The sequence below is a fragment of the Dreissena polymorpha genome, chromosome 4 (assembly GCF_020536995.1).
Source record: "Dreissena polymorpha isolate Duluth1 chromosome 4, UMN_Dpol_1.0, whole genome shotgun sequence".
Taxonomy (NCBI): domain Eukaryota; kingdom Metazoa; phylum Mollusca; class Bivalvia; order Myida; family Dreissenidae; genus Dreissena; species Dreissena polymorpha.
The window spans coordinates 42,161,795-42,175,642 of record NC_068358.1 but is presented as its reverse complement, the minus strand read 5'-3'; the positions used below and the strand labels follow the sequence as shown (position 1 = coordinate 42,175,642).

The 13,848-nt window shown below is 35.1% G+C and overlaps 1 protein-coding gene across 8 annotated transcripts in view; it reads left to right on the top strand.

Moving 5' to 3' along the window:
* The window catches only part of LOC127879235 (E3 SUMO-protein ligase PIAS2-like), an 85,842-nt gene that overhangs the window by 20,323 nt on the left and 51,671 nt on the right, over window positions 1-13,848 (top strand). For 7 of the 8 annotated variants that reach the window (XM_052425980.1, XM_052425984.1, XM_052425982.1 and 4 more), the window contains 5 exons: window positions 119-261; window positions 783-818; window positions 2,943-3,075; window positions 11,513-11,976; window positions 13,717-13,772. In XM_052425980.1, coding sequence (XP_052281940.1) covers window positions 119-261; window positions 783-818; window positions 2,943-3,075; window positions 11,513-11,976; window positions 13,717-13,772 — 832 coding nt within the window. Of the gene's footprint in view, window positions 1-118; window positions 262-782; window positions 819-2,942; window positions 3,076-11,512; window positions 11,977-12,853; window positions 12,912-13,716; window positions 13,773-13,848 lie in introns of all 8 variants that reach the window. The other variant, XM_052425983.1, reaches the window with a different exon arrangement.

The window sequence follows — 13,848 nt, the reverse complement described above, 5'->3', positions numbered from 1 at the left end:
CTCATGTTTGCAAGAATTTCTGTGAAGTATGTTCTCATGTTTGCCAGTTGTTCTGTGAAGTATGTTTTAGTTCTCATGTTTGCAAGAATTTCAGTGAAGTATGTTCTCATGTTTGCAGGTTGTTCTGTGAGATTCTCAAGAACACAGACGAGAGCGAGATACAGTTTGTAGAGGATGGCAGCTGGTCAGCCATAAAAAACAACAAGGACAGCTCCACGGAAATATACAACACATCATCTGTCTCTAACACAGCAAACTCAGGTGGGGCCTTTGTCTGTGGTGGTGACAGTATTTTGGTGTTCATCCTAACCCACTACTCACATATTCACACTTCTTGTTTTCTATACAGCCTAGTTCCTAAAATTCTGTGACTGTACATTTGTTGGATTTTCATTCTTCATTTTAATGAAATCTGTTGTAGCATTGGTATCAATATATCATCTTTAATGTTTTGTTTTGAACTAAAAAAGTCAGCGAATTGTTACTAGCTATGGTAATGAATATGAAATTTTACTATTCCTGTTTAAGGTAAATGATATACTGTATTATCCAGTTTGTTAAAATATTTATGCGTTAATAATGATACATGATACAAGATTCCCTTTGTTAGCAATTAATTGTTTTGGTATTTGATTTAGTTAGTAAGTAACAAGAACTTCATATGCTCTTCACAACCTGATAATACTGTGTTTTTATGTATTTTCCTCCTGGCCTCAATTTTTCTTGCTTGTATATATCACCTATCGGCATTTCCATTTCATTGTCATTATTCATTGTTCCAGAAGGAAAAGATACAGCAGTGAATTTGTGTGATGGAGGTAATTACATATTATATTTTAAATTATAAGAAATTCATAGATTTTGAGTTAAAACTGACTCTTGGATTTTTAGCTCGACTATTCATGAAATAGTCTGAGCTGAACTCTCACCCAAATGTTGGCATCTGATTCAGCTCTTGATAATCCTCTGGTTAATGTAGCATGCTGTTCTAGCGATGGAGTGCTTTGTGGGCCAGTGGGGTCAAAACCACTTTCTGCGCAGTAACTTATTTGGATGGAGGTCTGTTTTTGTTATTGTGTGTGTTGGTAGCTTACATGCTGACCTATTCTGGGATTGCATTTGGGGCCAGTTGGATTATAGTTACTGTTACTTAAGTATCAAAAGCAGTTTCCAGTCAATAACTTGAGCTTTGATGGAGGTATCATGCTGTAATTTTGTTATTAGGTAGCCAACCTGGAGACCTGTGTTTGTAGTGCATTTGAGGTTACTACAGGTTAGGTCAAAGCTAAAAATAGTTACTGCTCACTTAAGTCTGGAAAAGGATATTTTGCTTCAATTATCTGTGTTATTGTGCTTCAATTTTCTCTGAAGGTACTGTAGGTAGCTTATATGCAAATCTTACTTGCAAAGTTAATTATACCCCACAAACGAAGTTTAGGGGGTATATAGGAGAGAGCTTGTTGGTCTGTCAGTTGGTCGGTCCGTCCGTCCGTATTAAGTGTCCGCTCTCTAATTCAAGTTGTTTTCATCCGATCTTCACCAAACTTAGTCAGATGTTGTATCTAGATGATGTCTAGGTCAAGTTCTAACATGTGTCATGGAAGGTCAAAAACTAGGTGAAGGGGTCACTTAGTGCCTTTTAAACATTGAGCATGGTGTCCGCTCTCTAATTCAAGTTGTTTTCATCCGATCTTCACCAAACTTGGTCAGAAGTTGTATCTAGAGGATGTATATGTCAAGTTCGAATATGGGTTATGCCGGGTCAAAAACTAGGTCACTGGGTCACTTAGTGCGTTTTAAACATTGAGCATGGTGTCCGCTGTTTTTTGTGAAGACAACATGCAAAATATTCTGTGTCAATCCGGCATGTGGGGGTATTCGTCACGTCTGTGACAAAGCTCTAGTTTAATTTTGCTGTATGAACTTATTAAAATAATTTCTAAATGCTTACTTTGTGTCATGATCAAATTGATTGTTTTTAATTTTTAAATGTCCATCTTTAAGTTTACATATACTTTATAACTGCTACAGATATTCAAGTTTAAATATAACTTGATGGTCATTATGTTAGCTAACTGACAGATTACATACATTATGCTATCAAAGCATAAGAATAGTTGTGCATGCTGTCTTGCAACAGCTCTTGTTGTATTGAATACTGATATTATGTATCTTTGCACGAAATCATTTAGTTTTCCTTTATGTAACATGTTTTTGAGTCCAGAGATGATTCAAAACTGATGTCAATAAAATTTGTATCACTCATTTCCATTTCTGGCTTGTATTGTTTATGATTGGTGGTAGTGTTTTGTCCATTTTGAGTGATTTATCTAACTTTGAAGCCATATTTGAGAAATATATGAGAACATTATTTTGCATATAGCTTATCAATATACATACGTGTATTTAAGCATAGCTATTCTAAGAGGGATATCAACAAATAGCATAATTGGTATTTAAAGATTGCTACAGGTCATACTTTAATACACTTCTCTGATAGATAACAAATAGAAATACTTGCTGCGCATAAAATGTATAATATGTTCCTAATTATGCTAGATAAATTATTTTCATGAAGAAAAAACTACAGTTTAGAAAAACAGTGGTAATACTGATACATTTTATTGAGTCATTAAGCGATATTTGAATACCAGTAACTTAGATAGTTTCAATTTTTGTTATAATCCAAGGTTATAAAGTATCTGATCATTGTTAGGAACTTGGCCATATTTTGTAAAGCACTTAAAGCACAAGACAAATGCAAACCATAACAGTACTTAAAAGATTTTATCTAAATAACTCTGTTCCAGTACACATTCATGTGGTAAAGGTAATGTCGGGTTAGTGTATGAAGCTTTACCACGGAATACTGTAAGAGAATGTTCTATATATCATGGAAGGTATGACCAAGTGATGCATGCTATGTGTTCTTGTTATTTCAGACTCTCCAGACAGGTCTGAAGAGCCCCCGGCCAAGAAGGTGTGTATGGAGGTGATAGACCTCACGCTGTCCGACTCGGAGGACGATGAGCCATCAACGCGGCCCCAGTCTAGTCACAACCTCAGCAGCTCAGGGTGCGTCACTCCTCCAGTAATCAATATAGACTCTCCGCTGGGACCACTGTCCATCTCGTCAGTGTCATCCCACGACTCTCCAAGACACGTGTCCTCCAGATCCAACTCTTGTTTCTCTCCTCATCTCTCATCATCGCCTTCCTCCGGCTCCTCTTCCTCATCGTCATCTTCATCCTCCACCTGCACGATTGGCTACAACTTTCCTGCACCCACTGGAACTCGTAGCCCTGCCCAACACTCCCCAGCCAACTCGCCCCTGCTTCACCTGTCCTCTCGGTCTCCCTATCACTCCCCCCTTCAGTCTCCCCTGTCCCCTGTATCTCCTCACATGCCCCCAATGGGGAGCTCTGTACCCCACTACCTGCCCCCCTTCCCCAGTATGACCATGCCCCATCCCCTCTCATTGTCCATGTCCAGTCTATATGGAAATCCAATGAATAATCCGCAGACTGATAGAGAAATTGAGGACTTTCTGAATGGACTTTGTCCTGACAACAGATAATTTGGATTGTTTATATTTGTACAATTTGAAGTTGACTTTATAAAGAATCACATACAGTGACATAAATTATTTGCCAACTTAAATCACTAAAAATCTGGACACTTATCTAGAAAAATTCAGATAGTTGAAAATATAGGAGATACATTTCAATCAAGGGTAGAACATGAACATGTCTTAAAAGCAGATGAATATGGAACGTATGGAAAGCACTTTTGTGAACCCTCTGATAACGAATATATGTAGATGGCATAGTGTTTGAGCATAGTCTTCTTCACTCCCATGTCTAATCATTTTTATGCACATCTTGTGTATGCTGCGAGGTATGGAACCAAGTATTATTTTGCAGCAGTTGGAGCTCAATTGAGCACCAGATGCTAATTGTGAGCTTTATTTACCACCTTTTCATCATGCCTCGTGCATTGTCAACACATTGTGAACACTTTAGAGGCTACAATTATTGCTTTATCTTGATAAAACTTGGTCATATCATCTGTCCAAAGTTAAGATAAAAAAATGATTCCAGTTTGATGAAAAACAATGCCACCAGGAGGCAGGGCAGTTGTACATTTATGGCTATAGTAAAACGGTGTCAACACTTAGGAAGCCATATTATTTGCCCATAATGAAAATTGCCAAAGACAGTTGTTCTACTGATATCTCTAATGAAAGTTGCTCAGAACATTTCTTTTCATGATATCTGGACCAAGTTCAAATTATTTTCTTAAAAAAGAGCTTCTAGGGGATGGGGTGGTTGTTTCACTTATATGGCTATAGTGAAACATACCCAGCTCAGAACAGTTAAGTTCCATAGGATCTAATGTGAGCACCTTAGGGCGTTTTGCCCTCTTGTAAAATGTCAAGGGTCCATATAGTTGCAACCATTCTATTGACGTTGTTATCGCTCATTGCAAACTATTTTGATTTACCTATGTTACATTATAAAGTTGAACATTCCGCTTGTCAAATATAGGTTGTATTTAGATACTTCTTGCCACATTCTATTTCAATATTTTATGGAGTGCCAATCAAGAATGTGTGGAGTCGATAAGAACTTACTATACTTACAATTCTTATCCCATATCTGTTTACTAGTATTATGAATATTCAGAATGACGGAAGTGCTGTTGTTTAAGAAAGCTGTCAGTAAGACATCTTTATGTTGTAGAAACATTTGGTTGTTGGTGCATGTAGCATCAGATTCTAGTCTCACAACTTGATTGAATATGTTCTAAATGTGTTGAACGCCTTTTGAGTGATAATTGTTCTTCATAATATATTTTATTTATTCTCATGCTTATAGCATTATTTGTAGTTCTACTTACTCTTAGTTAGCACCTGTTTTACTTAAAAAAATCATTTTGTTCAAGAATTTCAGATTACCTCAGAAATTCTTTTGTAATACCTTAAAGTCACTGAAAATTGACATATGTACATACTTTTATATTTCGAATAATTTTAATTGCTGGTTATTATTAGCTGTTTGAAAGTAATGTTACTTTGTTTTGTTGTTTGTCATGTTATCAAAAAGAAATGTTAGTCAGTGCTAATAACTGTGCTCTTGATTTTTAACTTGTTAAAATTCCACAATAATTGTGTTTGAGTGTGCGAAAAAGCCAGTATTACCTCGCAAACATGATTTCCAAAGCAAATATGAGTTTTAGAAAGATGTAATGTAAATTGTTCAACTGTATATTTTGTACACAAAACAACTTGAAATGTACAACAGTTCATTAATCCTGTATGTGTTGGTGTAATTACCTGTGTTCATTATCATCGTTCCACAAATCACTTATGTACTGATGTTTGGTAGTCTGTCCACTTCAATTCATACAAATAATTTCGAACTAAAAGATTTGTTATCATTCATTTATCACAATCATATTTCCAATGTTTATAGTTTTAGCCTTTATGTTTTTCACATGCTTATTTTTTATGGATTCCATTATTATTTGTTAGATTTGGAATGGAACGATTTCATTATTTGTATTTGGCAATCAGGTTGAAATCATTTTTGACATGTACATCTTTTACATCTTTTAGTGGAACCAAAGGCTGTAAAATAATGTTGAATGATTGTTGAAAATGAAAAAAATAAAATACTTAATAATTATTGTACTTGTTGTTTTAAGAAACATAAATTCATTTCATATGTGGCAAGATATATTGTTTCATTAAAAATGTAAAATCCACAAAAAACAAGAGCACATTAATAGCACTGTATGTTTTCTGTACTTAAACAATAATGTACATATGTCTTATTTTGTTCTTACTTTTTTTTTAAATATTGTTGATAGATTGATATGTCTTGCCAAGTAAAATGAATTTCTTGTCATTCATTATGTGATCCAGTAGGAATGAGATTCTGTGTCAAGGAATTGTTGAAAAATGGTCTGGACTAAACAGCATTCTCATTTCTGAAGCAATACACAATAAGAAATTATCATCTAGCAGACCTTGTCTAAGTGTCTCTAAGGATTACCAAATCAAGACTACCCTTCTGTCCTTATTTCCATAGATTGTTTTTTTCTTGTTTTAGCTCTTAGGTAAATACATAATGTAGGACATAAAAGATGAAAAAATTATGTAACTCGATGTGCCTTACCAGAATACAGGGTACAGATTGAAGCTGCTTCAAAGGAGGTATATTTTAAAGTTTATGAGGTCTATCTGTGCTTGAGGCTGCATTATGTGTGGACCCAGGGGACGCACCAGTATACATACCTAAATAATTTGCTAACTCGCACAATGTAGGGCAAATGTTGAATTTTAGCTAAAACTTCAGGCTTTTAGTTTTCACTGAAAGCTATTCTATTTTGATGGTGTATTTTTCTGTGGGGGGAAGCTGTGGTGCCCAGGGCAAACCCACCAGTCCAATATTGTGATCACAAGTCTAGCTCAACTGGGGTGGGAGGGATGATTTAGCCCAGGTTGCTTAGGCAGCTCTACCCACTGGGTAGAAATACTCTTAATCATAATATAAGTGTGCAACAATGTGTATGATTTTTATATATTATGCAGTTTAATGAGGAAGAAATTGTAACCAAATTGAAATTTCTTAGCTAAATTTGCAAATGTGTAGCTAATGGCAAATGGCAGAGTGTTCCCGGCAAGGTGAGAGGAGTTTGTACCAACAGTTACCACTTGGCCAACCAGACTGCCTAGAAACGAGTTTTGAATGTATGCATATTTAAAGCATGGTGGCACTGACTGGAAAACATGAAAAGGGTGTGGAAAAATCAAAGAATTACATGCTCTGAAGATTCAATTTAAAAAAAACGTTAATTTGATAATACCTTTAATAAGAAAACCCAAGTGAAAAACAGGATTTGATAAAAATTGGTCATTAAACACATTAAGTTGGTTTTGAAAAAGAAGTTATTTAACTACAGTTGAATATTATGGCCTTAAAATATGTACACTGTTACCACTTTGCAGTTATTTTACTGTTTATTTGACATTGTCAGGGAATGTTACTTTCCAGTTAGAACAATATGAAAATTGTACTCAAGGATGTTAATCATTGAAACAAATGGATATCTGTAATGTACTTTGTTTAAAAATCATTAACATATACCAGATGACTTTGGCATCAAGTGTGAAACAAGTTAAATGTCCTGCCAATTTTGATAAACATGAACTTGAAAGCAAGACTGCTCAGGATTGTATCAAGATCTTTACAATCAAATAAGTCCTTGCATTTTTCCTGCCTTTCCTTCTTTTTTTTGAAAATCATCCTATTTCTAATAAATTTGGTGAAAATCAGTGTAACATGTAAAATTGCAAAAGCACAGACAAAAGCAGTCTACTGTAAACAATATCCATGGTGAATATTAGAAGCTGCACTTTGAAAAAAAATGCTTTTAATGCCTGTGCGAAAAGTTTCGTTCCAAAAAACCTGTGAAGTTCACAGAAGCTAATCATTGAAAACACTCCGCTTTTAGGATTATTTTGGTCATTTCTAAATTTCTTGCTCTTCATATTCAAAGTGTGGCATTATTTTGTCATTGCTTAGATTAGACATGTCCAGTTCGGGGTGAACAAATCTTTTGGTTTTGACTTGCATTGATTTTGTATGAGGTGTCCACAAGAACTAACAAATGGAGCAAACTCTGCATTCTTAAAAATATGTTCAGTGCAGAATATACAAAGAGGGATTGTACTTGAAGTTCTGCTGACCTAACATACATTGGCAAACAAAACCTTAAGCTTCAACATAATTTGCTTGGATTTGCTTGGATTATTCAAACCCAAATCCTCTTGACTCTGCACGATCCTAGACAACCTGACATAACTTGGTTTTAACACTGTTTTCAAACATAGAGTTATTGCATCAATTTGACTGCAAAAATACTAGTATTTGTTCTTTGATATGGGGTCTACGTGTAAAGGGACTTGTTCATAGATGTTTGTATTTTTTTAATGCTATGAAATATCTTGCCTTCAAAAATTAAAGCATCAGTATTTACATTTATGAAGAAGATAAGTTGAAAAATGTTGTTGTATAAGACTTAACTCAGAGACTTACTTGACCAAAACATGATGATGCTTAAACTTGCAGGTTTTGCAATGTAAGTGTTTAACTTTTTTTCCACAACTTCTTTTGAAATGATGATTTTTTGTAAACAACAAAATATGTTCATATATATAATTCTCCAAGTGTTATTTTACTTTAATGTGAATGTCTACTGTAAAACCATTAAATTTCGTGTGGTACGAATTTTCGTGGATTTCGTTGTTCCGCCGAACCACGAATTCAAGTACCAACGATTATTTTTACATTTTTAATCCGAAATTGGTCCTTTCCGAATGTCATTGCGGACATTCTCTATTGTTTTCGGTTATCAGAGATATTTGATTGAGATATACTAGGTAATACAATATGTTGTTTTCTTGATAAGTGTTTGGGTAATAATACTTTTTAAATCAAGCACGGACTTTAAACTGTACATCAACGATTGTTCTCTTTTACGTGACGTCGTCAAATTAACAGTTTGCAGATTTATCACATATGTCAATTAGTGCCAATTAAAGTTAAAAGAGACAAAACGGTTTTCACACCTGTATTTTGGGGACCTTATTACTCAATTGTTTCTACTAGGGGACCGATTGAGCAGAGAATTGCAAATATTGTCAAAACAACATTGATGGCAATTAGCGAGCGGGGACACACAAGATCGCCGCTTTATTCGCTTTTATCGACAATTATCGGCAACACTTTCATGCTTCAGTGCACATTAATCACACGCCTTGCTGTCAACACACATAAGCAGATTATTCTTCGTTATTACTCTGGTTGTTTTTAGAAAAGTTTAATTATTATGACTGTCAATCTTCCCCAAAAATTTGAAATCCACGAAATTACGTGTCAACGAATTAGTTGTTTTTATTAAACCACGAAATTTCATACCGACGAATTTCTATACGTATTTGTCTTCCTTTTTAAGATCTTCACTATCAGATCAGTGTACATGACTGTGTTCTATTGACTTCAATTCATGTTACTTTTACCATTTAAGCTAGAATTGAAACAAATGTAGCAGGTGTTCATATTGCTAGTTGAAAATATTCTTGAGGGTCTTCATCATATATGGATGACATTAACCTAATGTACTGAATAAAAATTAAATTGAATGATATACATATTTAATGCAAGAGTGGAGACAGTGTAGCCTCGCCTTCTTTAATTATTCTATATTCTTATATTTGCATAATTATATGTATTTTGCATATGTTTTACTGAAAATATATACCTTGAGGTTGTCTGTATGTATATTTGGAATGATTGAATGCATAGGTGTATGATCAGAAATTTGTTGCGTTGGTAATATTGTTTAAACGGAAGATCAGCCTTACAGCAGATAGTCCATTTTGAGTACATGTATGCATAGCCAAGGTGTAAGTTTAAGAATAGATAAAAGTTGTATTTCTTGTGGTAAAGTTACAATTTCAAGTAAATGTACCATCACCATAACAAAAAACATTAATAATATGTTTTTTCTGTTGTATTACATAATATGTCCGCTTGTATAAAAAAGGTACCATGTGAAATTGAAATTAGAAGGCACATGGCACATTTTTGCACCAATGGGGCGATATTTTCCTTGTTAATTGATGTCCAACTGAGTTGGATGTCCTAATAGACATCACTGATTGTACTGACATGGAAATCCATTAATAGCACTTTGACTGCATGTTATAAGTTGGTTTTCCAAAACTCTATAGAATGATTGTATACATGTCATTTATGGCCTTGTTAAGATCCTTTTGTCATCAGTTCTTAAAACCAACATAGTCATCATCTTAAAACCAACATGGTCATTAAAAGAATGTTTCATACTTCTGCCGTTCATTTGATATTGTCATTCCATGGCTAATCCACATAACTTGTGTGAGTAATGTATTGTTCACCAAGTAATTTCAATGGCCTCTGTCTGCATACTTATTACTCAATTAATGCTCTAGTAGATAAATTGCTTAAGTAAGTGAACTTAGTACTGGTTGACTGCTCCAAGTTATGCTGTAGTGGATTATTGGCTTAAGTATGTGAACTCAGTACTGGTTGACTGCTCCAAGTTATGCTGTATTGGATTAATGGCTTAAGTATGTGAACTTAGTACTGGTTGACTGCTCCAAGTTATGCTGTAGTGGATTAATGGCTTAAGTATGTAAACTTAGTACTGATTGACTGCTCCAAGTTATGCTGTAGTGGATTATTGGCTTAAGTATGTGAACTTAGTACTGGTTGACTGCTCCAAGTTATGCTGTAGTGGATTATTGGCTTAAAGGGATCTTTTCACGCTTTGGTAAATTGACAAAATTGAAAAAAGTTGTTTCAGATTCGCACATTTTCGTTTTAGTTATGATATTTGTGAGGAAACAGTAATACTGAACATTTACCATGGTCTAATATAGCCATTATATGCATCCTTTGACGATTTTAAAACCTAAAAATTATAAAGCGTTGCAACGCGAAACGATTGAATAATTTGGAGAGTTCTGTTTTTGTCGTTAAATTTTGTGAAACTACGAAGATTGCTTATATAAGGTATAAAATACGTCGAGTATGTATACTCGGCGGAATAGCTCAGTAGGCTAAAGCGTTTTTACTTCAGGACTCTGGCAGGACTCCAGGGGTCACTGGTTCGAAACCTGCTCCGGGCAATGTTCTTTTCCTATTTTAAATTTTATTCTTGATTCTTTACTGGAGCTTTTACGATCCAATGTTTACATTTATCAATATAAAGCATTTAATGAATAAGTTAAAAAATGCCAAAATCTGTGAAAAGGCCCCTTTAAGTATGTGAACTTAGTACTGGTTGACTGCTCCAAGTTATGCTGTAGTGGATTAATGGCTTAAGTATGTGAACTTAGTACTGGTTGACTGCTCCAAGTTATGCTGTAGTGGATTAATGGCTTAAGTATGTAAACTTAGTACTGATTGACTGCTCCAAGTTATGCAGTAGTGGATTATTGGCTTAAGTATGTGAACTTAGTACTGGTTGACTGCTCCAAGTTATGCTGTAGTGGATTATTGGCTTAAGTATGTGAACTTAGCACTGGTTGACTGCTCCAAGTTATGCTGTAGTGGATTAATGGCTTAAGTATGTAAACTTAGTACTGGTTGACTGCTCCAAGTTATGCTGTAGTGGATTAATGGCTTAAGTATGTAAACTTAGTACTGGTTGATTGCTCAAATTGGCTTAGCTTGACATGTAAACCATTTAAGGTATTAAACCTGAGATAATGACAGACAAAAAACACAATTGTTAAGTAAAAGTGTGATAAGGTGATGTTAATCTACTCACAATTTTCCTCAAATATATTTTGCTTTAGCATGTTAATCTGGTTGTTGTATTATAGAAATAGCGTTAAAAGCAGCAAAAGATCCAAACAAGCAAATCAACAATTTTCCTGACCACTATTCATTGCTTGTAGGTCCTCTACTCCGACCCTGGCAGCGTGTGGTGTCTCCAGCCAGCTGAGCCCCGGTCCACACAGGTCCCTGGCCCTGCCAGACTGTCCACCCATGCCTCCCCTCCTAAACTTCAGCAACAGCAGCCTGGAGCTTACCAGCAGCATCAACAGCGCCTCTAGTCCCTTACAGCCCAACAGAGGCTTTGGACTGGGCCTGAATCTCTCACCACTCTCCCGCCTCTCTGGGGGTGCAAGTTCAAATGGTTCAATTAACACTTTTGGTGCCAATGGTTTCTCAATGGAGGACAGCAATTCCAACTCTACGCAGTCGTGGTTGGCTTCTCTTAGTGCTCAGACCCAGGGACAGAAACGAGTGTCTTTGGGATTGAGTAGCAGCGGTCAGCCCCCATACAAGAGACAGCATCTCGACCACAGTGGACTGGACTCTCCATCCTCCTCCAACTCCAACATGTCTCCACTTGTTGGTAAGTGTATCTGTTCTCCCCTATCATTAACAAACGCTTCTTAACTCACCACTATAAATGTCATAGAACATTTATAGAGTTTTATCATACCTTTACGCTGACCCAAGGGTAGCTTGTTAATTTATTAATATCAGGTCAGTAGGTGTTTATATTTGTTAATTTTTGGATTTCAACAACAATTAAGTAATATATTCTTAATGGCAAAACTGCACATTTGTAGAGATTATTTTTATGTTCCCCACCACTATAGTGGGGGACATATTGTTTTTGCCCTGTCTGTTGGTTGGTTGGTTTGCACCAACTTTAACATTTGCAATAACTTTTGCAATATTGAAGATAGCAACTTGATATTTGGCATGCATATGTATCTCATGGAGCTGCACATTTTGAGTGGTGAAAGGTCAAGGTCATCCTTCAAGGTCAAAGGTCAAAAATACTAAGTCAAAGCGGCGCAGAAGGGGACATAGTGTTTCTGACAAACACATTTCTTTTTTTTATAATTTCTTTAAAAAGGAAGCACGAAGGTATGATGCACAGAAAAACAGCTTACTTAATAATGATTTTTTGTAAAATAATAGGCTAGGCAAGAAAAATAAAACAGCACAGCAAGCATTGCATTTACTTTATTTAAAGCCTCCCCTGATATATTACAAAATTGGTAGTAACTTGTTTTTCTTTATCATGAATTCCATTTCGTATTCACTACTGGATGTACACAAAATGCCACAGTACGTTACATCTATGCCCTATACAAATTGTGCATTTAGCTCTGGATGTGAAATAATTGAATGTACACCAAAACTGTCGCCATAAATTATAGCATTTGGCTATCGAAATATTCTTTGGGAAGTTAACCAGTTGTTTTAAAATTCTTCAGAAGTTGTGAATATTTCGGCTCGTGTGACCCGGTCCAGGACCTTGGGGAAAGAAAATAGGTTTCAGTTGAAGATAGTTCCTTACACACTCATATGCTAATAGGTTTCAGTTGAAGATAGTTCCTTACACACTCATATGCTAATATATTTGTGGCAGTGTTTCACTGTTTTGTTAGCATGTTTTAGGCACTTTCCTTTTGCTAATGTATCCAGTTAAAAATTTAAAAATAATAAATTTCATGTAAATCAAATTGTTATATATAGAGTTTAATTGTAATCATGTTTGAAAAGGAACAGTGAAAATTCTTAGCCTTAAGGCTTAATGTTTTTGAAATGGTTTTCTCATTTATTTTTTATGATTGTTTTCGGCCTGTCTGTCTTTCATTCACTGTGTGTGTCCCAAAACTTTAACCTTGGTAGTTTGGTCATAACTTTTTGAATATTGAAGATAGGAGCTTTATATTTGGCATGCATGTGTATCTCATGAAGCTGCACATTTTGAGTGGTGAAAGATCAAGGTCATCCTTCAAGGTCAAAAGTTTAAAAAAAATACAATTCAAGGGAAGTAATAAGCTTTAAAAGGGAGATAAGTTCTTAACCCACCTAATGATAAATTGAAATTTTATTTCAAAGCGGCGCAATAGGGGGCATTGTGTTTCTGACAAACACATCTCTTGTTTCCCTCTTGATGTGAACATTATGAATGTTAAGTTAAATTAGTGAAATTATGTCTGAACAAGAAAATCGTATGAAAGATCTTGATATATACACAATAATGCATATTCTTATTGTTGTTTTAAACACTTGATGACAGATGATTAAGCATGGGTGTTCTTACTTAAATACTTTCATGTTTTTCTTGCAGATCTAGACCAGCTGTGTAGTATACTGGATTCTGATCGCGATCGAAAAAAGGAAGAGGTAAAATATTTGCAGCAGTGCCTTTATTATAAGATTGTTTCTCCATTGATTGAGTTTCATAAAATAATGTAAAGAA